At 48.8% G+C, this 23,226-nt stretch overlaps 1 protein-coding gene across 3 annotated transcripts in view; it reads left to right on the top strand.

Moving 5' to 3' along the window:
* SLC17A7 (solute carrier family 17 member 7) overlaps positions 1–23,226 on the top strand; it is a 366,305-nt gene that overhangs the window by 296,874 nt on the left and 46,205 nt on the right. For all 3 annotated transcript variants that reach the window (XM_063942897.1, XM_063942898.1, XM_063942899.1), the window contains exon 6: positions 14,474–14,560. In XM_063942897.1, the coding sequence (XP_063798967.1) occupies positions 14,474–14,560 (87 nt within the window). The remainder of the gene's footprint in view (positions 1–14,473; positions 14,561–23,226) is intronic.

The following is a 23,226-nucleotide window of genomic DNA, read 5'->3' as shown; positions in this document are numbered from 1 at the left end:
GATCAGATAGGGGCTTTTACATGACAAAGCCGCCAATTCTGACACACGCCTAGCTGAAGCTAAGGCCAAAAGCATGACCACTTTCCACGTGAGATATTTTAGCTCCACGGTCTTAAGTGGCTTAAACCAGTGGGATTTCAGTAAATCCAACACAACGTTAAGATCCCAAGGTGCCACTGGTGGCACAAAAGGGGGCTGAATATGCAGCACCCCCGTAACAACGTCTGAACTTCAGGCAGTGAAGCCAGTTCTTTTTGAGAGAAAATGGATAGGGCCAAAATCTTGACCTTTATGGATCCTAATTTTAGGCCCATAGTCACTCCTGACTGTAGGAAGTGCAGGAATCGACCCCCGCTGGAATTCCTCTGTAGGGCCTTCCCGGCCTCACACCAAGCAACCTATTTTCGCCATATACAGTGAAAAGGTCTTGCTGTCACGTCTTTCCTAGCCTTTATCAGCGTAGGAATAACTGCATCCGGAATGCCCTTTTCCGCTAGGATCCGGCGTTCAACCGCCATGCCGTCAAATGCAGCCGCGGTAAGTCTTGGAACAGACAGGGCCCCTGTTGCAACATGTCCTGTCTGAGAGGCAGAGGCCATGGGTCCTCTGAGAGCATTTCTTGCAGTTCCGGGTACCGAGTCCTTCTTGGCCAATCCGGAGCAAAGAATTTTGTTCTCACTCCTCCTTTTATTACAATTCTCAGCCCTTGGGTATGAGAGGAAGAGGAGGGAATACATAGACCGACTGGAACACCCACGGTGTTACTAGAGCGACCACAGCTATCGCCTGAGGGTCCCTTGACCCGGCGTAAAACCTTTTTTAGCTTTTTATTGAGGTGGGACGCCATCTAGTCCACCTGAGGCAGTTCCCATCAATTTGCAAACTGCGTGAAGACTTCCTGATGAAGTCCCCACTCTCCCGGGTGGAGGTCGTGCCTGCTGAGGAAGTCTGCTTCCCAGTTGTCCACTCCCGGAATGAACACTGCTGACAGTGCGCTTACTTGATTCTCCGCCCAGCGAAGTATTCTGGTGGCTTCTACCCTCGCCACCCTGCTCCTTGTGCCGCCTTGGCGGTTTACATGAGCCCCTGCGGTCTGACTGGATCAGAACCGGTTGGTCGCGAAGCAGGATCTCTGCTTGACTTAGGGCGTTGTATATGGCCCTTAGTTCCAGGATATTGATGTGAAGGCAAGTCTGTTGACTTGACCACAGACCTTGGAAATTTCTTCCCTGTGTAACTGCCCCCCACCCTCGGAGGCTTGCATCCGTGGTTACCAGGACCCAGTCCTGAATGCCGAATCTGCGGCCCTCGAGAAGGTGAGCACTCTGCAGCCACCACAGGAGAGACACCCTGGCCCTGGGGGATAGGGTGATTAACCGATGCATCTGAAGATGTGATCCGGACCACTTGTCCAGTAAGTCCCATTGGAAGGTCCTCGCATGGAACCTGCCTAAGGGGATGGCCTCGTATGATGCCACCATCCTTCCCAGGACTCGAGTGCAGTGATGCACTGACACCTGTTTTGGTTTTAATAGATTCCTGACCAGTGTCATGAGCTCCTGAGCACTCTCTATCGGGAGATAAACCCTTTTCTGGTCTGTGTCTAGGATCATGCCTAGGAGAGGCAGATGAGCTGTAGGAACCAACTGCGACTTTGGAATATATAGAATCCAGCCGTGTTGCCGTTACACTTCCAGAGAAAGTGATACGCTGTTCAGCAACTGCTCTCTTGATCTCGCTTTTATGAGGAGATCGTCCAAGTATGTGATAATAGTGACACCTTGCTTCCGCAGGAGCACCATCATATCCGCCATTACCTTGGTGAATATTCTCGGGGCCGTGGAGAGACCAAACGGCAACATCTGAAATTGGTAATGACAATCCAGTACCGCAATTCTGAGGTACGCCTAATGAGGTGGATAAATGGGGACATGAAGGTATGCATCCCTTATGTCCCGATTCACGATAAAGTCTACCCCTTTTCAGGCTTGCAATGACCGCTCTTAGCGATTCCATCTTGAACTTGAACCTTTTCAGGTATATGTTCAGGGATTTTAATTCAATATGGGTCTGACCGAACCGTCTGGTTTCGGGATTACAACATGGTCGAATAATAACACCCTCTTGTTGAAGGAGGGGACTTTTGACCACCACCTGTTGAAGATACAATTTGTGAATTGCAGTTAACACTGGCTCCCTCTCTTGGGGGGAAGCCCGCAGGGTCGTCGGTGAGGGGGCATCTTCTCACAGTCCAGCTTGTATCCCTGAGACACAATATCTATTGCCCAGGGATCTAACAGGGAGTGAACCCACTTGTGGCTCAACTTACGAAGGCGTGTCCCCACCGGGCCTAGCTCCGCCTGTGGAGCCCCAGCGACAAGCGGTGGATTTTTGTAGAGGCCGGGGAGGACTTCTGTTCCTGGGAACTAGCTGTGTTGTGCAGCTTCTTTCCTCTGCCCCCGGCTCTGACAAGAAAGGACGCACCTCAAACTTTCTTGTTTCTTTATTCGAAAGGCTGCATTTAATAATGTCGTGCTTTCCTAGGCTGTGCAGGAATATAAGGCAAAATATCAGAATTACCAGCTATAGCTGTGGAGACCAGGCCCGAGAACCCTTCTCCACACAATCCTCAGCCTTCCATATGCCTCTTAAGTCGGCATCATCTGTCCAATGCATATTCTACAGGACACGTCAAGCAGAAATCGACATAGCTTTGACTCTAGGACCCAGTATACTCATGTCTTTTTGGGCATGCTTTATAATTATATATCTATCACTTAAGACAGCATCTTTAATATATTTATATCTATATGCATACTAGGGTCTCAATCTCTGCTTATAAGGTACCTGTCCACGCTGCCACAGCGCTATAAACCCATGCCGACACAATCGCCGGTCTGGGTAGTATACTAGAATGTGCACGCTATCTGCAGGATCCCTGAGAATAGCTAGTGCTACCGTCTGTGCAAACAGGACACCCTAGGGGAAGATTCTCAACACATCCTGGCTCTAGTGGGGAAAGGATACAGCCTGAGAATTCTCTTGTGGGAAGCTGCCGTCTCTTGTCTGGAGATTCCCGCTCTTTTTCCTCATGAGAGGAGGGAAATTTACCTCAGCATTCTTCCCCTTAAACATGTGTACCCTCGTGTCAGGGACAGATGAGTCATCAGTGATATGCAAATCATTTTTTATTACAATAATCATATATTGAATACCTTTCAGCCATCTTGCCGGTAACTTTGCATTATCGTAGTCGACAGTGGAGTTAAACTCTGTGTCGATACCAGTGTTTGTTGTTTTGGATAGTGAGCATTGAGAGACTCTGAAGGTCTCTGTGACATAGGGACAGACATGGGTAGATTTCCTGTCTGTTCCCTAACCTTTTGTGCAATAAATTCACCTTAGCACTTACACATATCCAAACAGGTGTCGGCGTTGTAAACGGAGACACCCTCCCACACACATATCCGCTCTATCACCTCCTTAGAGGAGCCTTTTCCCTCAGACATGTCGACACACGCGTACCGACACACCACACACACAGGGGATGCTCTATTTGAAGACAGTTCCCCCACAAGGCCCTTTGGAGAGACAGAGAGAGAGTATGCCAGCACACACCCCAGCGCTATATAACCCAGGGATTACCTACAACTCAGTGTTTACCCAGTAGCTGCTGTATATACAAATTTGCGCCTAAATTTATGTGCCCCCCCCCCCTCTCTTTTCACCCTTTGTGTACCAGGATACTGCAGGGGAGAGCCTGGGGAGCTTCCTTCCAGCGGAGCTGTGAAGAGAAAATGGCGCTGGTGTGCTGAGGAAGAAGGCCCCGCCCCCTCAGCGGCAGGCTTCTGTCCCGCGTTTTATGTAACTTAATGGCGGGGTTTTTTACACATATACAGTTGTCAGACTGTATTATGTGTATTTTCAGTGCCAAAAGGTATTATAATTGCTGCCCAGGGCGCCCCCCCCCCCCCCAGCGCCCTGCACCCTACAGTGACCGGAGTGTGTGGTGTGCTGTGGGAGCAATGGCGCACAGCTGCGGTGCTGTGCGCTAGCTTAATGAAGACAGGAGTCTTCTGCCGCCGATTTCGTCGTTCATCTTCTGGCTTCTGGCTCTGCAAGGGGGACGGCGGCGCGGCTCCGGGAACGGACGATCGAGGTCAGGCCCTGTGTTCGAACCCTCTGGAGCTAATGGTGTCCAGTAGCCTAAGAAGCACAAGCTAGCTGCAAGCAGGTAGGTTTGCTTCTCTCCCCTCAGTCCCACGTAGCAGTGAGTCTGTTGCCAGCAGAAGCTCACTTAAAATAAAAAACCTAACAAATACTTTCTTTTCTAGCAAGCTCAGGAGAGCCCACTAGGAGCACCCAGCTCTGGCCGGGCACAGATTCTAACTGAGGTCTGGAGGAGGGGCATAGAGGGAGGAGCCAGTGCACACCAGATAGTACCTAATCTTTCTTTTAGAGTGCCCAGTCTCCTGCGGAGCCCGTCTATTCCCCATGGTCCTCACGGAGTTCCCAGCATCCACTAGGACGTCAGAGAAAAGGTGGTTTTACCTGTCCCTGGATCTACTGCATTAAAAGAACCGGCTGATCATAAGATTAACACTACGCTCAAATCCATATATATTGCTTCAGGGGTGGAATCAAGGCCTACTATTGCCTGTGCATGGATCTCAAAAGTTATAGTAAAGTGGTCAGGCACGTTACTAGAAGACTTAGATACAATGGATAGAAGTGACATTGAACTGTTTTTACGTAACATACAGGATTCTGCGGGGTTCATGGTTGAATCCATGAAGGACCTGGGTACGCTGAATGCACGGATATCTTCCATGTCTGTCTCAGCTCGCAGGAGACTCTGGCTATGTCAATGGTCGGCAGACGCGGAATCCAGGAGAAGAGTGGAGAACCTACCGTACACAGGTCAGGCTCTCTTTGGGGAAGCGTGGATTTCCAAAGCAACTGCGGTTAAGTCACCATTTCTTCCCTCAGCTACGCCTTCTATGAAGAAACCCTTTTCTTCATCCGCGTAGCAGTCCTTTCGGACCGCTAAGACAAAAAAGTCCAAGCCCCTACCACTTTCTTTAGAGGTGGGCGTGCAAAAGCCAAAAAGCCTGCACCTGCAGGCTCACAGGACCAGAAGCCTGCTTCTGATTCCTCCAAATCCTCAGCATGACGGTGCACCGCACAGCGTGGAGGATGGTCTGGTGGGTGTGAGGCTCAGACATTTCAGCAACATCTGGGTATCGTCCAGCCTGGACCCCTGGGTACAGGATATTGTATCCCAGGGATACAGACTGGAGTTTCAAGAACTCCCGCCTCACCAATTCTTCAAATCAGGCTTGCCAGCATTACTGACAGACAGGGCTGTCCTACAGGAAGCCATTCAAAAATTGGAAAGGTCAGCGGTCATCGTTACAGTTCCACCGCATATGCAAAACAAGGTTTTCTGGGGGTCATTCCGAGTTGATCGTAGCTGTGCTTAATTTAGCACAGCTACGATCATGAACTCAGACCTGCAGGGGGATGCCCAGCACAGGGCTAGTCTGCCCCGCATATCAGTGCCGACCCCCCCGCAGAAGTGCAAAGGCATCGCACAGCAGCGATGCCTTTGCACTTCAAGAGTATCTCCCGACCAGCGCAGCTTTAGCATGCTTTGCAGGGAGCTACTCATCGCTCCCCAGCCCGCAGTGGCTGCGTGTGATGTAAAGCAGCCGCTGCGGGCCACTCCCCGCACAGTCCGTCCACGCCTGCATTGGCCAGTCCGCGCCCACAAAACGGCGGCCAAACGCCGCCGTTTCGCCCCCTCCTGCCCATCGACCGCCTCTGCCTGTCAATCAGGCAGAGGCGATCGTAGCACAGCGACGGGCGGCCATGCGTAGTTCTGACCCGTTCGCTATGCTGCAAAAAACTGCAGCGTGCGGTCGGGTCAGAATGACCCCCATTATTCGAACCTTTTTGTGGTACCGAAACCGGATTGCTCAGTCAGACCAATTTTGAGCTTGAAGTTTTTAAACCCTTATCTGAGGGAGTTCAAGTACAAAATGGAGTCTCTGAGAGCGGTGATTTCAGGTCTGGAGGAGTGGGAGTTTCTGGTATCCCTGGATGCGTACCTCCACTATCCAATTTGGCCGCCTCACCAGGCTTATCTCAGGTTTGCACTGTTAGAATGTCACTATCAGTTTCAGGCACTGCCATTCGGTCTCTCCACGGCACCGAGGGTATTCACCAAGGTGATGGCAGAGATGTTGGTTCTACTCCGCAGACAGGGAGTTCACATAATTCTGTATCTGGATGATCTGCTGATAAAGGCATCGACCAGGGAGACCTTGTTGCAGTCCATTGCTCTCACGACTCGTCTGCTCAGGGAACATGGTTGGATCCTGATCCTTCCGAAGTCACATTTGGAATTGACAAGAGTCATTCCTGGGGATGATCCTCGACATGGAAGTGCAGAGGGTGTTTCTACGGGATCCGGTCTGAAGATCGACAGTGTCTAGGTCGACAATGTTTAGGTCGACCACTATATGTCGACAGAATCTAGGTTGACATGGATGGAAGGTCGACAGGGTTTCTAGGTCGACATGTGCTAGGTCGACAGGTCTAAAGGTCGACATGCGTTTTTCACATATATTTTTTTTGTGTGGATTTTTTCATACTTAACGATCCATGTGGACTACGATTGGAACAGTAAAGTGTGCCGAGCGAAGCAGTAGCGGAGCGAAGGCACCATGCCCGAAGCAAGTCGACCTAGACACTGTCGATAAAACGAACCACACCCGTTTCTACTGGAGGAAAAAGCATTGGTGATTCAAACAATGGTCCGGGATGTCCTGAAGCCAGCCCGGGTATCGGTTCATCAGTGCATTTGCCTTCTGGGGAAGATGGTTGCCGCCTACGCGGCTCTACAGTATGGAAGATATCATGCTCGATCCTTCCAACTGGATCTCCTGGACAAGTGGTCAGGATCTCACCTACATATGCACCTGAGGATACGTCTGTCGACAGAAGCAAGGACTTCACTCCTCTGGTGGCTGCAAATGTCTCACCTTCTTGAGGACCGCAGGTTCGGGATGCAGGACAGGATCCTTCTAAATACAGACGCAAGTCTCCAGGGTTGGGGCGCAGTCACTCAAGGGGAAACCTTCCAAGGAAGGTGGTAAGAGCCGTGTACAACGGTCTTCTCCAAGCAGCACATCTTCTGCGAGATCGTGCCATTCAAGTACAGTCGGACAATGTAACGACAGTGTCCTACATCAAGCGACAGGGCGGAATGAAGAGCAGAGCTGCAATGTCAAAGGTAAAAAGAATCCTCCTCTGGGCAGAAAGGCACACACTGGCGCTGTCAGCAATCTTCATTCCGGGAGTAGACAACTGGGAAGCGGACTTCCTCAGCAGACACAATCTCCATCCAGGAGAGTGGGGCCTCCATCCGGAGGTGACAAATCTTTGGGGTGTACCTCAAATAGACATGATGGTCTCACGTCTCAACAAGAAGCTACGGAGGTATTGTTCCATGTCGAGAGACCCGCAAGCAGTGGCGGTGGACTGGGTTCTGAAAATTCTAAAAGAGAACAAGAGTTCAGGCAATCCTCATTGCTCCGGACTGGCCAAGAAGGGCTTGGTACGCGGATCTTCTGGATCTACTGCTGGAAGATCCGAGGCCTCTTCCTCTTCGGTAGGACCTTTTTCAACAGGGGCCATTCGCTTATCAAGACTTACTACGGCTACGTTTGACGGCATGAAGGTTGTACACCAGATATTAGCTCGGAAGGGCATTCCGAACACGGTTATTCCTACCCTGATACAGGCTAGGAAAGGAGTTACGTCTAAACATTACCATCGCATTTGGAAAAAGTATGTGTCTTGGTGTGAATCCAAGACATTCCCTATGGTGGAGTTTCAACTGGGACGGTTTCTCTTCTTCCTGCAAGCAGGTGTGGATATGGGCCTGAGGTTAGGATTCGTAAAAGTCCAGATTTCGGCCTTATCCATTTTCTTCCAGAAATAACTGGCTTCCCTCCCTGAGGTTCAGACTTTTTTGAAAGGAGTTCTGCACATCCAGCCTCCCTTTGTGCCACCTACCGCACCCTGGGATCTTAACGTGGTGTCGCAGCTCCTCCAATCGGATTGGTCCGAGCCTGTACAGGAGGTCGAGGTCAAGTTTCTCACGTGGAAGGCTGTCACTTTGTTGGCCTTAACTTCTGCTAGACGTGTGTCGGAGTTGGGGCTTTGTCTTGTAAAAGTCCCTACTTGATCTTCCATGAAGATAGAGCTGAGCTCCGGACACGTCAGCAATTCCTTCCAAAGTTTGTGTTGGCTTTTCATATCAACCAACCTATTGTGGTGCCAGTGGCTACTGACTCCTCAATTCCATCAAAGTCCTTGGATGTTGTAAGTGCTCTGAAGAATTATGTGAAGAGGACTGCTTGTCACAGAAAATCGGACTCTCTGTATGTCCTGTATGATCCCAAGAAACTTGGGTGTCCTGCTTCTAAGCAGACGATCTCTCGCTGGATCAGGTGCTGCGTATTCTATGGCAGGATTGCCGTGTCCAAAATCTGTTAAGGCCCACTCTACTCGTAAGGTGGGTTCTTCCTGGGCGGCTGCCCGTGGTGTCTCGGCTTTACAGCTTTGCCGAGCGGCTACTTGGTCTGGGTCGAACACGTTTGCTAAGTTCTACAAGTTCGATACTTTGGCCTCTGAGGACCTAAGGTTTGGTCAATCAGTTCTGCAGGAGCCTCCGCGCTCTCCCTCCCATTCTGGGAGCTTTGGTACATCCCCATGGTACTAATGTGGACCCCAACATCCTCTAGGACGTAAGAGAAAATAGGATTTTAATTACCTACCGATAAATCCTTTTCTCGTAGTCCGTAGAGGATGTGGGCGTTCGCCCAGCGCTTTGTTATCCTGCAGTGGTTCTTTGGTCAGTACTGTTTTGTTCTTTGCTAAGTACTGTGTGATTACTTGTTTTCAGTAATGTTATTCAGCTATTGCTGAGTTTTTAAGCTAGTTAGCTTGGTTTGCCTTGTTGTGTGAGCTGGTGTGAATCTCGCCACTATCTGTGTAAATTCCTTCTCTCAAAGTATGTCTGTCGTCTCGGGCATAGTTTCTAGTCTGAGTCTGGTAGGAGGGGCATAGAGGGAGGAGCCAGCCCACACTGTTAAACTCTTAAAGTGCCAGTGGCTCCTAGTGGACCAGTCTGTACCCGATGGTACTAACGTGGACCCCAGCATCCTCTACGGACTACGAGAAAAGGATTTACCATTAGGTAATTAAAATCCTATTTTGTTTAATGGTCTGTACCCATTTTTGGCTCTCCAAACTTCCATCGAAAGTATAGGAAAAGGGGCGTGGCCACGCCACTGTACCTATAGCCGTGCCCCCTTTTTGCATTTGTAGCGATTTTTATGTGTAATTTGTTGGATGGTATGTTGCTGTAGTTGCAGTGGGCCTTTTTTGGGGTGTGGACCTGGAGCTGCAGCTCCATCAGCACCATTGTTAATCCTGCTCTGGGAACACACAGCAGCCAAAGGGCAGAGCCTCCCATTGGATGTAACCTGTGTGGGAGGGCATTTCTCACCCAATCAGCTGTGAACTGGGTGTGATAGACCTGCCAGTAACCCAATGAGAGCTCCTAGCAACACCCAGCGTTAGACACACAGGCACAGAGTCACAGATCTGGGTTATTATATAGGAGATGCTCAGGTTAGCTTCTGCCCATATTAGCAAAAAATCACAATTGCAAACTGCAAAAGATAGCAAGAACAACCACATCTGAATAAGGCCCACAATGAACAGATACATGGGAAAAAGAGGGACAAAGAAGAGAGAAGGACCTAACACCCAACCACTGCAGGAGAAGGCTAAAGAGTAAGCCCTAGAATACAGAGGCAATAAGTAAAATTCCCATAAAAGCCTGATACTGATACCAGCCAAAATTCAAATGGGCCATAGATAGACCGTTATAATTAATATAATCAGCAGAATGTATACAGCTATAAATGCCACAAACCCCTAAATATGCATACTGTGTATAGAGTCTATAACATTACATAGACAAGGCAGATTGACATTGAGACATTTGTATGATTATAGAATAGTGGAAAACTTGAGAGCTATAGCAGTCCAAAAACTGAGACAGAGGATTTAGGGTTATACCAAAGACTGTTCCTTCAAACATGAGACATTTGGGAAATACATTGTGCTAACCTAAAAAAAATTATTATGAAGAACATACACTAAACTGGTGTTTCCCAACCATGGTCCACAAGGCACACTAACAGTCCAGGTTTTAAGCACAACCATATAGTGCACTATACAATTATCTGGTTGATCCAATTGACATTCCGCTTTGCTTTACAATTGGGAACAAAATAGTAATAAAACAAGGCTAGGTAATAACAGACAGACAAGGGGGTAAAAGACCTCTGCTTGCAATCTTTCAATCTATTGAGAAAAAGGCATTGATACACAAGGATAAGTGCTACATATTGCATATTAGTCCAGCCATATTGCAGAGGTTCTTTGTGAGCTGTATGATCCGGTCACATAGAAATATTGTTATATGGTCATCATGATGTGAAAGTAAAGAAAGAGAAAATATGTAAAGTTATGTGTGTGGACTACAGTATATAGAGGGGATGTATTTGGGTAGGTTTTAGAGGTATGAGGGTAGTTCTAGAATTTAAGAAGCTTGCCTGAAGAGGTGAATTTTTAGGGAATGCTTGAAGGTTTGGAGACTAGAAGAGAGTCTTGTTGTGCGTGGGAGGGCATTCCACAGAGTGTGTGCAGCACAAAAGGTAACGAGTGTGGGTGAGAAACTTACATTTTGTGCTGATTGAAGAGGTCATGCTGGGAGATATTTTGTAGTAAGCAAAAATATATATGTTGGTGTCATTTGTTTAAGTGCATATGTGTAAACAAAAGTATTTTAGATTGAATTCAGTATAATACAGGTAACCAGTGGAGGACTGACAGAGTGAAGCAGCAGAATGAATATCAATAGCAAGGAATATCACGCTTCCAGCTACATTCAAAATGGATTGTAGTGGTGAAACTCAGTTTTAGGGAAGACCAGTAAAGAGACTATTGCAATAATCAATGCGGAAAATAGTTATTACATGAATTCGAGGTTTTGCACACTCTTGTGTAAGATATTGGCATACTCTGGATGTGTTTTTAGATATAATAATGTAACAGGATTTGCAAACAAATTGAATGTGAGGAACAAAGGACAGTTCAGGGTCAAGGATGAAACAGTCAGCAAGTTTTTGGGGTAGGGTTGATGTCGAGTTATCAACAGTGACGGAGATATCAGGCTGGTAAGTACTATAAAGCAGAAGTAAAATGATTAATTCCGCTTAGGTTTGTAGTGACGAGATGACATTCATGATGAAATGGCAGATTGAAATTCAGTAATTCGGAACAATACAGATTGTGTCAAATTTGGAGAGGATAGGTAGATATGTAATTTTCCCTGTTATTTCACAGGGGAAGAATGGGCAAATGTTTCCTTTCCTCTGAAGGTTTACAGATATTGTGGCCATAAACTGAAATATCTCACAGAGGGCGGGATGTATGTTCTACTATATGTTCTACTGTATGAGACACATCCCTCATCTCATGCAAAATTATATGCAAGAATACTTACATTAGGGGCAGCTATTCCGATAACAGCTATTCCTTGTGATAGGTGACCTGTGAGTTGGGCAGTGCATGCACAAGCCACAAAGGGGAAATTAAAAGTAACCTTTGGATCCCCCTTTGGGGGTTTCTACAGTAATAAGCCCATAGGCACAGGCTCCAGAAAGTTTTGCTTTCTGCAACTTGATGCAGGGGCGTCGTAATGGGGGGAAGGGGGAGAGGGGCAAGGAGGCAGCTCGCTCCCTCCAAACATGAGAGAGGCGCCTGCAGCCGCCGCCACTAGCGGCAGCGCTACCCACTGTGTAAAGCGATAGCAGCGGTCAGTCCTGGCACATACAGTAGCTACTGTATAAGCACAACACGTTCCGGCCACACAGCGGGCGCCTCACTAAGCAATAACACGGCACTGGTGACATGACAATGTGGCACACGGTGCATCCAGGAGGTCGCACACCCGGTAACCTACGTCCTCCCTCTGTATCTGCTGCTTATCGCTACCGTGATGGCAGCTGATACAGCAGGGACGTGTAATACAGCAGTGGCCGCATTATTGCTTAGGGAGGTGCCCGCTGAGTGTCCGGGATGTGTTGTCCTTATAAAGCAGGAGCGGGAAGCAGGGCAGCGGGCAGCAATAAAAATGGCCACTGGAGGAGGGCTGCTGCACTTGACCAGCCGCAGCAGCTCCTACTCCTCCCAAACACTGACTCTTAGTCCCTACACTACAGCCTGCCAACCACTGAGCCGCTCTTATTCCCGCCCCCCCACAGGGAGCAGAGCCTGAGGAGTGGATGCACAGCTAACCAGTAAGCGTTACTTTTGTAAAAAATATTCTGTTTAAAGTCAGCTCAGCTAGAAGTTAAGGGTACTGAGCTGCCTGCTGTGGTGGATATATGGGTGCTGTGTGCTGGCCGGGTGAGGGGCGATTGGTGTGTGATTGCTCTTAGGTGTTACTGTGATCTATTCTGCTGGGTGAGGTGTGCTGTGGTAGGAGAGGGCACAGAGTTTATGTATGAGGGGTGGAGATATGTGTATAAGGAGTGATACGGTGCAGTGTAATGTGTATAAGGAGCGATACGGTGCAGTATAATGTGAATAACGGACACTACTGAGTTGTGTAACGTGAACAGGGGCCCTATCGTGTGATGTAATATGAATAAGGTTGCACTACTGTGTGACGTAATGTCAATTAGGGGTACTATTGTGTGACCACTCCCCTTCCCAGAAAGAACACACCTTTTTAGGGACACATGCACTGTCCCTATTTAGAATATGAGGGGTGGGGGGGGGGGGGGCAATGATTTTGTTGCCACAGGGCACCAAAATGAAGATTGCTATGGGAGAGGGGTGATGGGTGTTGCTGGCTACTGCTGTGATCTGTGATGCTGGGTCCTATGCTGGGAGAGGGGTGCAGGGTCAGAGGCGGAACTTGAGGCAGGACTAGGGGGCACCAGCCAAAATCTTGCCTAGGGCATTAAATTAGTTAGGGCCAGTTCTGGGCACCGGCCTGTAGAGGCACTCGCCCTTCACTGCTACCTTACTACTGACGTGCGGTGCTGCAGTGCCGGCCATCGCTGTTACACACTGGAAGTGGCGCCGGCAGTGTGAACCGTTACAGGGCCGCCCGTAGCTGCACTGGGGAAGCAGGCAGGCAGATTAATGGATGGTCCGACTCCCCGGAAGCCCTGTCAGAGCTGCCACTCAATTAGAAACTGAGCATACCGTAAGTATGCATACCTCTCTTGGGATGTACAGTATATGTGGTGCTGAGTGACAGCTGCAGCTGAGAGGAGTGTGATTGGCTGTCTTTCCTTGTGCTTTACCCTGTGTATATGTCCCTCTGTCCCGCTGTGTATGTCCCTCTGTCCCCCTGTCTATGTCCCTGTCTCCCTGTATATAAGTGCTGCTGTCCCCCTGTGTATATGTCCCTCTGTCCCCCTGTGTATGTCCCTCTGTCTCTCTGTATATATGTGCTTCTGTCACCCTGTGTATACGTGCCACTGTCACCCTGTGTATATGTCCCTCTGTCCCCCAGTGTATGTCTCTCTGTCTCCTTGTATATACCTGCTGCTGTCACCTTGTGTATGTCCTCTCTGTCCCCCTGTGTATGTCCCTCTGTATATACGTGCTGCTGTCATCCTGTGTATATGTCCCTCTGTCACCCTGTGTATATACTGACCATGGGGTAGGGGTAGGGAAGTGGAGCACAGGGATGAGAAGGAGAGGAGAGATGAATGAGGAGGAGGAGGCGCTCTACAATGTATATAATGGGCTCTGTCAGGCATATCGTGTGTAAGGGGGTTCTATCAGACATGTATATAAGGGGTCACTCACTCCCAGCTGCTCCGTAGAGTTCCGTACAGGTACAAGTGACCCGTCTAAGGTGGCCAGTAATTACGGGCGCCAAACTTAGATTTTATCTTGCCGCCCCCAACCGAAAAACGTTCTGACGCCCCTGGCTTGATGCATATGGTCTTATCGCATCTGCATAGCATTCTATGGAGATTTCTGTGCTGCGGGTCCATAGGAGTTATCTGCTGTGGGCCACTTTATTAAATATGGGGAACCACATGTATTGCGGCAAACCTCTGTAAATGGCAGTTTTCTGATGTTTGACTGCACTATCTGTCTTGATACATTCTGACCAGTGTTTAGCTACAATATCTGATAGTTTCAACTTTTCAGCTAAAATCTGACAGACATTTTATCTGACATGTCCATCATTAGAAACAGTTCCAGACGGTAATATGAAAAAAAAAAAAAAAATTCTATTTATATAAAATTATTTTAATATGCCCATGTTGCCAAGTTGGTAATGTCATTTTGTTTGTAGGTTCTTATGCTGGAGCCGTAGTGGCCATGCCATTGGCTGGAGTCTTAGTCCAGTATACAGGATGGAGCTCAGTCTTCTATGTCTATGGTGAGTAATTAGGAAGCTTCTGCAGCACTCCACAGATATAACATTAATGAAAATTGCCATGCACAAGTTCAGTTTGCATTGTTTCAATTAGGAGCCTTTTCCCTGGACCTACCATTAAGCAGGGCCGAAACTAGGATTTTCATCACCCGTGGCAAGGCGGTAATTTGCCTCCCCCCCCCCAAAAAAAAATAAAAAATGCAAACAAACAATCCTGTCAGACTAAAATAATCAGATTGTCACATAAGAAAATTAAATAAGGAGATACTATTGGACAATATTCCCCTATGTGCCCCAAATGCCCTGAGCGTCACGTGTCCCCCCGGCAGCGTGTTCCACTACATGCCCCACTGTGTGTCCCCATACATTGCACTATATCACTGCACTACATTCCCATATCCACTGCACTACATCACTATACTACATCCCCTACACGCTGAACTACATCACTACACTACAGCATGTCCTCTCAATGGTGTGTAGGCTGGCTGCAGCTTGTTATCGGTTGGTGCTTGGCAGGCAGCCAGGATCATAGCTTGCTTAAAAACACAGCCCCAACAGCTCGCTTCTATAGCTTGCACGGTGCTCTGCACGCAAGTCACAGCACTGCATGGCAAAGAAGAGAGTTTAAGACAGTAGCCGGCTTAGGAGAGATTCCAGGTACTGAAACCCACCCGCACAGTGTCGGAACCAGCTGTGGGCAGACAGGTGGGTCAGAGACACTACCCCAGGAGCCGTCTGCTGTCTCACTGGACCAGCACAGCCCTGCTGGTAAAAAAAAAAAAAAAACCTTGTTCCTCTGTAACTCCTTGGTTCCCCCTCAAATCCTGCACCTGGGGCACATGTCCCCTTAGGCTCCCCCCTAGTTGCAGCCCTCCATTAAGCTTATGAGCTTTGAAACTGTAAGGGATAGGCTTTAGAAAACATTTCATCCATGAAGGTCATAAATCTTCTGGTTTATAGATTTATATTCCCATCCATTTGTCTACTGTAATTAATGGGTGTGTATCGCTTATGGAGATCGCCGGTCAGCATCCCAACACCGCAGGTTCTATTCCCACTTTATGGGTGTCACGGATACCCAGGAGTAGGAATAGTCCCTGTTGGTCGGCATGCCGACTGTCGGGATTGTGAGGGGGCGGGATGTAGGTGCAGGTATTGTGACTGACAATCTCTTGACCGACGGTCACATAACTACATCCCATAATTAATGGCTAGATACCCTCTCCTGGAGAGTATATCTATCATTTACCTTTGCTACAGACTTCCCACTTTTCGATAATAGTGGTGGGAATTGAAAGGGGCTTAAAATGCAGTCTTCTGTATATGTCTGGACCCCTTTAATTTGTCATCTGACTGGAATCAGTAGTCTTAACTAAGTAGATTGAAAACCTATTTGTGCAGCTCAGTTCAAAACTTGTGTTTTAGTAATTAGTAGAACTGTACACTGTAAACAACCAGTTCTCTGAAAATGTAATGTCCACAGCAAGGCATAAGGCAAAAGTCCTAAATCTGAAGGCATACCTAGTACACATTGTACTCCAAGCAAACAGATGTATAGCCAACTCAGCAGGAGCTCCATAACTCCTAAAAAGTCATCTAAAGAAACAATTGGAAAAAATGTTTCATCCCAGTGTTAAGATTACACTCAGTTCCGTAGGTTTATAGGCGGTGTCTTGTGACGCTCACACAATCACCCACTGCCTAGCAGTCTTATAGCCTCCTGCAATGTTAGGATTCTCTGATAGCAGCCGCCTTTCCAGGGTGAATTAGGTCCAACCCGGTCTTCTCCGTGTCGGTCGCGGCCCGGCGTTCTCCTGCACTTCCGGGTTGGTCTAACCACGTGACCAGTCTCGGGTCGCTCCGGGTCCCGTCTATCTTTCGTCGTCTTCTCCGTCCTCCGTCCTTCTGGTCTCTGGTTCTAGCGCTCTGTTAGTTAGATGGTCAGTAGGTAAACCGATGTATGAAGGTAGTAATGTTCGTTTGCAAACGAACATTACTACCTTCATACATCGGTTTACCTACTGACCATCTAATTAACAGAGCGCTAGAACCAGAGACCAGAAGGACGGAGGACGGAGAAGACGACGAAAGATAGACGGGACCCGGAGCGACCCGAGACTGGTCACGTGATTAGACCAACCCGGAAGTGCAGGAGAACGCCGGGCCGCGACCGACACGGAGAAGACCGCTGGCGGAGGGACAAGGAGACGGAGCAGAAGCTAAAAGGTAAGGGACTCTGTAGGAGAGGAGAAGGCGCGGCGGACAGCACTAACTGTGTTAGAAGCAGCCCCTACCTCTCTCTCCAAGACTCATGACTGTTCCCCTTCTGTCCAGGGCACCGTGTTGCGCTCATTAGAGCGACATCAGGGTGACCCAGGGCGTAGAGGGGCACAGCCTGTCCGGAGTCCTAACTACCTTAGCACTCACCATACCCTGACCCCTCATCGCCAGCGGCAACCCAGGGGTACCCCACATATTTTTCTTGGTCCTTTTTCTTTTTCTCCTCCTTTTTTTCCGGATCCAAAGACATTAGAATACTTCACCTGAAGCTCTGGACATTTGCCTTGCACATATTAACAATTCACTCAGAGGTGGGACGCCACCATTCTGAAGTGACCTGCATTTTTAGAAAAATTTCCACCTCTATAACAAGGAACTCCATCGCTGTTTCTGACAGCAGAGGAATATCCTCATACCCACTTTCCCCAACCCCCCCCTTCTTCCCCCCTTTTTTTCTTTTTTCTTTTATTTATTAATCATTATAGAATAAAAACAGAATCTTTCAATATATTACTGTTTATTGTATCTTTCATTATCAGTATCACGGTACTCATTTTGTTAAGGGTATCAAACTGCATATTTTAGGAATCAAACCATTATACACCTCTTTACACACACCATAGATATCAGGCGCACCTGTGAAAACCCGTTATCATTATTGTCTACGTGAAGTATTCTTGGAGGTGCTTCATCCATAGGTTGCAGCCCACACAAAATATCCAGACACACGAGCGCCATTCACCCCCCTTTTTTGTACATTACGTATGGACAAGGCGACTATCGGAGGCTGGGTAGGGGTGAATGCAGTATGGTGAGACTTTCACCTAACACAACCTTACTACTATGCTAAGGCACAGACTGAGGAATAAATAAGGAGTGCACGTGAATGCAACAATGAACAGGTTGGAATATAATATTAATACAATCACTATATACATACAACAATGCACAGGCTGTTATGAACAATGAGACTGTAAATACAAATGATCTGTAAATGCAACAATGCACAGGATGAATACAATAAAGAAATGTTGGCAAGACAGTGCCTGTGTGGAAACTCCACACCAAAACCTGAGTACACAGCTAGCTGGATTGGATCAGGAAATCAATCAGTCATGGTCTCAGAATTACGGGTGTTACACAGGCTGAAAGGTTCTCACACGAGCTGACAGGTTCTCACAAGAGCAGGAACTGTCACCAGCGACGTGGGAGAGGCCAGGAAGGGAATATAAATGGTGCTGCACCAATCAATGCTGAGAAGCCTAGTTAATAACTAAGTGCAGCTGCCCTGCTGCATGTACTATAGAACTTACGCAATGGGGGACGCCTTCTGCTTCTGGCATCCCCGTTGCAAAGGAGTGCGGCGGCCTGTTGCTAGGCACCAAGCGGGGACCAGGAGGCCTCGCACCCGGCGTCCGCATGTTGCTAGGTGCCGGGCGAGGGTCAGCGGGAGGCGCGGCATCCAAGCTCATGGGCAACGGCCGGGACGCACGCCTCCCGGTGTTAACACTCAGCAGTCTTAATCTTCACTATTACAATTCCTTAACAATAACCCAAGTCTGAAACTACTCTAATGGTCCCTACACACTTACCGATCTGCAGCCGAGCTGACCGACAGGCGGCGGGGGAGGTGACGGGGTAAGTGAAGTTTCTTCACTCCCCCCGTCACCCGGCTCCATGGCACTGCATGCTTATATGGACAATCTCGTCCATATTGGCCTGCACGTATAAACGACAGGGCGCCAACGATTGACGAGCACGGTGACGCGCATCATTAATCAGTGGCGCCTACACACTGCACGATATGATCGAGTTCTCATTCATTAATGAACAACAACCTTCATATTGTGCATTTCTCTTATGTCCTAGAGGATGCCGGGGTCCACATTAGTACAATGGGGTATAGACGAGTCCACCAGGAGCCATTGGCAATTTAAGAGTTTAGGAGTGTGGCTGGCTCCTCCCTCTATGCCCCTCCCACCAGACTCAGTTTAGAAAATGTGCCCGAAGGAGCCGGTCACAGCTAGGGGAACTCTACAGAGCTTTTCTAGAAAAGTCTAATTTTAGAGTTTGTTATTTTACAGGGAGGCTGCTGGCAACAGCCTCCCTGCAGCGAGGGACTAAAGGGGGGAGCAGTGTCCGCCCTGCGGGGTCTGAGCCACTGTCTCCGCTGACTGGACACTGAGCTCCAGAGGGGTCGGATCGCTCCCCGCCACAGAGGATCGCTCGCCCCAGCAGCATGCCGCCAACCCCTTATAGAGCTGAAGAAGTGGTGAGTGAGACACCGACCCCCCCTAGCAAGCGGGGGGCCGGTGTGAAGATGGCGGCAGCGGGGAGGGAGCGCAGTGTTAACTGCGCTCCTGGGAAGGCTCAGCGGTACATGGTGCGGCACTGTGAGGGGCGCCCTGGGCCAGCGCTTACCCCCTACACTGGTCCAGAAGCCTGTCGGGGTCCTCTGATCTCAGCCAGCACTTATTCCTCAGGCCAGTATAATCCACGAAGAGCAGGAAGACAGCGCCATTTTGGGGGCGCAGCTTCTCCTCAGTGCGGGCCCATCAGCGTTTCAACACCGTTTTCCTGCCTGCTGTCACAACTGAGGGCCTGAGCTGACGGGAGGCAGCCTCAGTTGTAGGGGCTGAGATGTACCGGAACCTGGGAGGTTGTATCAGACCCCTGGACATGTAAGTAACATGAATAATAACTGCCCGAAGGCGTGACCACGACAACTTGGATAAAAGTCAATGATGTTTATTATGACAACTCCGCAACACAGCAGCAGTAAAAGAAAACGTAAAAGTCAGCAAAGAATAAATACAGTTCCTGGGTACTACAGGATGGCAGGAGCCACAGGGCACTGGTAGTGTGAGATAGTTCTAATGATCTTCTAGATGGAAAGTCCTTACCAGGCCCGACTGTAGCAATGGAGATAACCCAGGATTGTGCCAGCTGGTGTTCCAGGAAAAGCTGGGTTGCTGAAGATAAAACAGCTGCTGTGGATACTGGCTGGAACCAGACTGTTGTTAGCACGGAGTGGATACTGGCTGGAACCAGTTAAATAATAAATGAACTTGGGAGCGATGAAATATGAACTGAAATGTAGAACTTGAGAGCGGAGAAATAATAATACCGGTGGAGAGTGGTAAAGTGTAGAAAGGACACCGGCCCTTTAAGGGAAGCTGTACTCTGCTGGAAGCTGAGCTGGAAGCAGGTAATGTTGTAGCTGGAAACAGATGAATCCACAATGGATTGGAGAGTCAGGCTACACCGCAGGTGGAATGCTGGTGCGGGTCTCTATGGTGGAAGTCTTGAGACAGGAGCTGGAACCTGGAAGACAATCACAGGAGAGAGACAAACAGGAACTAGGTTTGACAACCAAAGCACTGACGCCTTCCTTGCTCAGGCACAGTGTATTTATACCTGCAGCAAGGAAGGGATTGGCTAGGCAATTATGCAGATTAACAATACTGACAACAGATTGGAGGAAATGATCAGCTGACAGAATCCAAGATGGCTGCGCCCATGCAGACACTTGGAGGGAAGTTTGGTTTGTAATCCATGTGGTAATGAAAACAGTAATGGCGGCGCCGGCCACTGGAGACAGGAGACGCCAGGCTGACAAGTGCACATCCAACCACGCGGACACAGCGGAGGCCGCGGCTGACGTAATCGCCACTCTGACACTCTGCATGCAGAAGCTCAGGGACGGCGGCGGAGGCCGCGGGAGACGCCATGCCAGATGTAATAAGGCGTTACTGTGACAGCGTCTCAGAGAGACAGGAGAGGATGCAGGAATGTGAACATTAGGATAACAGATGGGATCCGGTCCAGGAGCGCTGAGCCAGCCTTAGGAGGCATCTGATGGGTAAGAAATGGCGTCCAGATACCCGGATCGTGACACCTGCACAGCACTGAGAAGGAGAACAGGTCCCTCCACAGCAACTCCAGCTATCTGTACACGGTACCAGGGGGTTGTAGAAGGGGGGGAGGCTGTAATACGGCTGTGTGTTCTATTACAGTGCACAGTCAGCGCTGACAAGGGGTCTCCCTTTGGTAAAAGCGCTGTGTGTGGGTTGGCTCCAATCTCTGTGTCTCTCTTGCCATTCTTGGGGGGGAAACTCTGTCTGCCCTTACCTGTGTGTGTGTGTGTGTGTGTGTGTGTGTGTGTGTAGAGTGTTTGGTGGTCTCCTTTAGCTATTTCCAGGGACACTGTCATATGCTGCAGAGGATTTATCCTCCCAGGATGATCCCATTACATGTAATAAGGATAGCACTGGTTTAGCACAGATACCAGCAAGGGAACCTGAGTGGTTTTCCTCCATCAAATCTTGGATTTCTCAGATTTCTGACAGGGTTGCAAGTAATGAATCTGCAACCCAGGTATTACAGAGCCTTTATGGCAGTATGGCCGGTTTCTGGTACCTCAGGACGCTCTGCTATATACCCCCATAAGCGTGCGCTTGTGCATGTCACACAAGACGACACGGATACCGATTCTGACACCACAGACGGTGATGGGGATGTGTTGCGGGGGTCCGCATCTCTAGCAAAGGGGGTGCAATTGTTGATAGAGGCTATCAGGGATGTGTTGAATGTTAATGATACCACACCTGAGCAGGTTGAGGAGGCTTTTTTCACTGAAAATAAAAAAGCCTTGATAACCTTCCCTGCGTCAAAGGAATTGAATGCTATATTTGAGAAAGCATGGGAAAACCCTGAGAAAAAATTCCAGGTCCCTAAAAGGGTACTGGTGGCATTTCCTTTCCCTGAGGAGGATAGGAAAAAATGGGAAAACCCACCGATTGTTGACGCATCTGTGTCCAGACTCTCAAAGAAGGTGGTTTAGCCTGTTCTAGGATCTACTGCCTTACAGGAGCCGGATGATAGAAAAATTGATAACACACTTAAATCAATGTACACTGCTTCAGGGGCCATACTACGTCCCACTATTGCTAGTGCATGGATTGCAAAGGCAATAGTAAAGTAAACCTTACTTGAGGATTTGGATACGATGGATAGGGATGATGTTGCATTATATTAATGCAACATACATGATTCAGCAGGTTTTATGGTAGAATCCATGAAAGACCTGGGTTCCATGGCTACGGGAATCTCTTCTATGTCTGTTTCAGCTCGTCGGGGACTGTGGCTGCGCCAGTGGTCGGCCAACGCGGAATCCAAAAAAAGTGTGGAGTCCCTACCCTATACAGGTCAGGCTGTCTTTGGGGATGTGTGGATATCCACGGCTACAGCAGGTAAGTCTCCGTTTCTTCCCTCAGCGGCACCTGCTCCGAAGAAATCCTTCTCTTCATCTGCAACTCAGCCCTTTCTGCCTAACAAGCCTAGAAAGGCCAGACCATCCAATACCTTCTTTAGGGGAGGCTGAGTTAAGTCCAAGAAACCTGCCGCTGCAGGCTCCCAGGAACAAAAGCCTGCATCAGGTGCGCCAAAGTCCTCCGCATGTTGGTGGACCGCGTGGCCTGGAGGTGGGGCCGGTGGAAGTGATACTAAGAAACTTCAGTCACATCTGGGTATCGTCTGGCCTGGATTCCTGGGTGATAGATATTGTATCCCAGTGATACAGGCTGGAATTTCAAAGTCTCCCTCCTCATCGTTTTTTCAAATCAGGCTTACCAACTCTGTTGGCAAACAGCACTGTACTACAAGAAGCTGTCCAAAAGCTGGTGGAGGCACAGGTCATTATGACAGTTCCTCCTCCTGCGCAGGCCACAGGTTACTATTCGAACCTTTTCGTGGTACCGAAACCGGATGGTTCGGTCATGCCGATTCTGAACCTAAAATCATTGAACCCCTTTCTAAAGGAGTTCGAGTTCAAGATGGAGTCTCTCAGGCCACTGATATCAGGTCTGGAAGAGGGGGAATTCCTGGTATCCCTGGATATCAAGGATGCGTACCTCCACATTCCGATATGGCTGCCACATCAGGCTTATCTCCGTTTCGCATTGCTGGACTGTCATTCCCAGTTCCAGGCCCTGCCATTTGGCCTCTCCACAGCACCAAGGGTGTTTACCAAGGTGATGGCAGAAATTGTGGTCCTCCTCCGCAAACAAGGGGTGAACATAATTCCATATCTAGATGATCTGCTGATAAAGGCATCATCCAAGGAGAAGCTGCTGCAATCCATTGTTCTCAAAACACGCCTCCTCAAGAGTCATGGTTGGATTCTGAACCTTCCAAAGTCACATTTGGAACCAACCCAGAGGTTGTCCTTTCTGGGAATGATCCTGGTCACAGAAGTGCAGAAGGTGTTTCTTCCACAGGAAAAGGCATTGGTGATACAAACTATGGTCCAGGATGTCCTGAAGCCAGCCCGGGTGTCGGTTCATCAATGCATTTGCCTGTTGGGAAAGATGATGGACTCTTACGAG

This window comes from Pseudophryne corroboree, chromosome 10 (genome assembly GCF_028390025.1).
Source record: "Pseudophryne corroboree isolate aPseCor3 chromosome 10, aPseCor3.hap2, whole genome shotgun sequence".
NCBI lineage: Eukaryota > Metazoa > Chordata > Amphibia > Anura > Myobatrachidae > Pseudophryne > Pseudophryne corroboree.
This window is presented reverse-complemented; position numbering and strand designations above follow the sequence as displayed.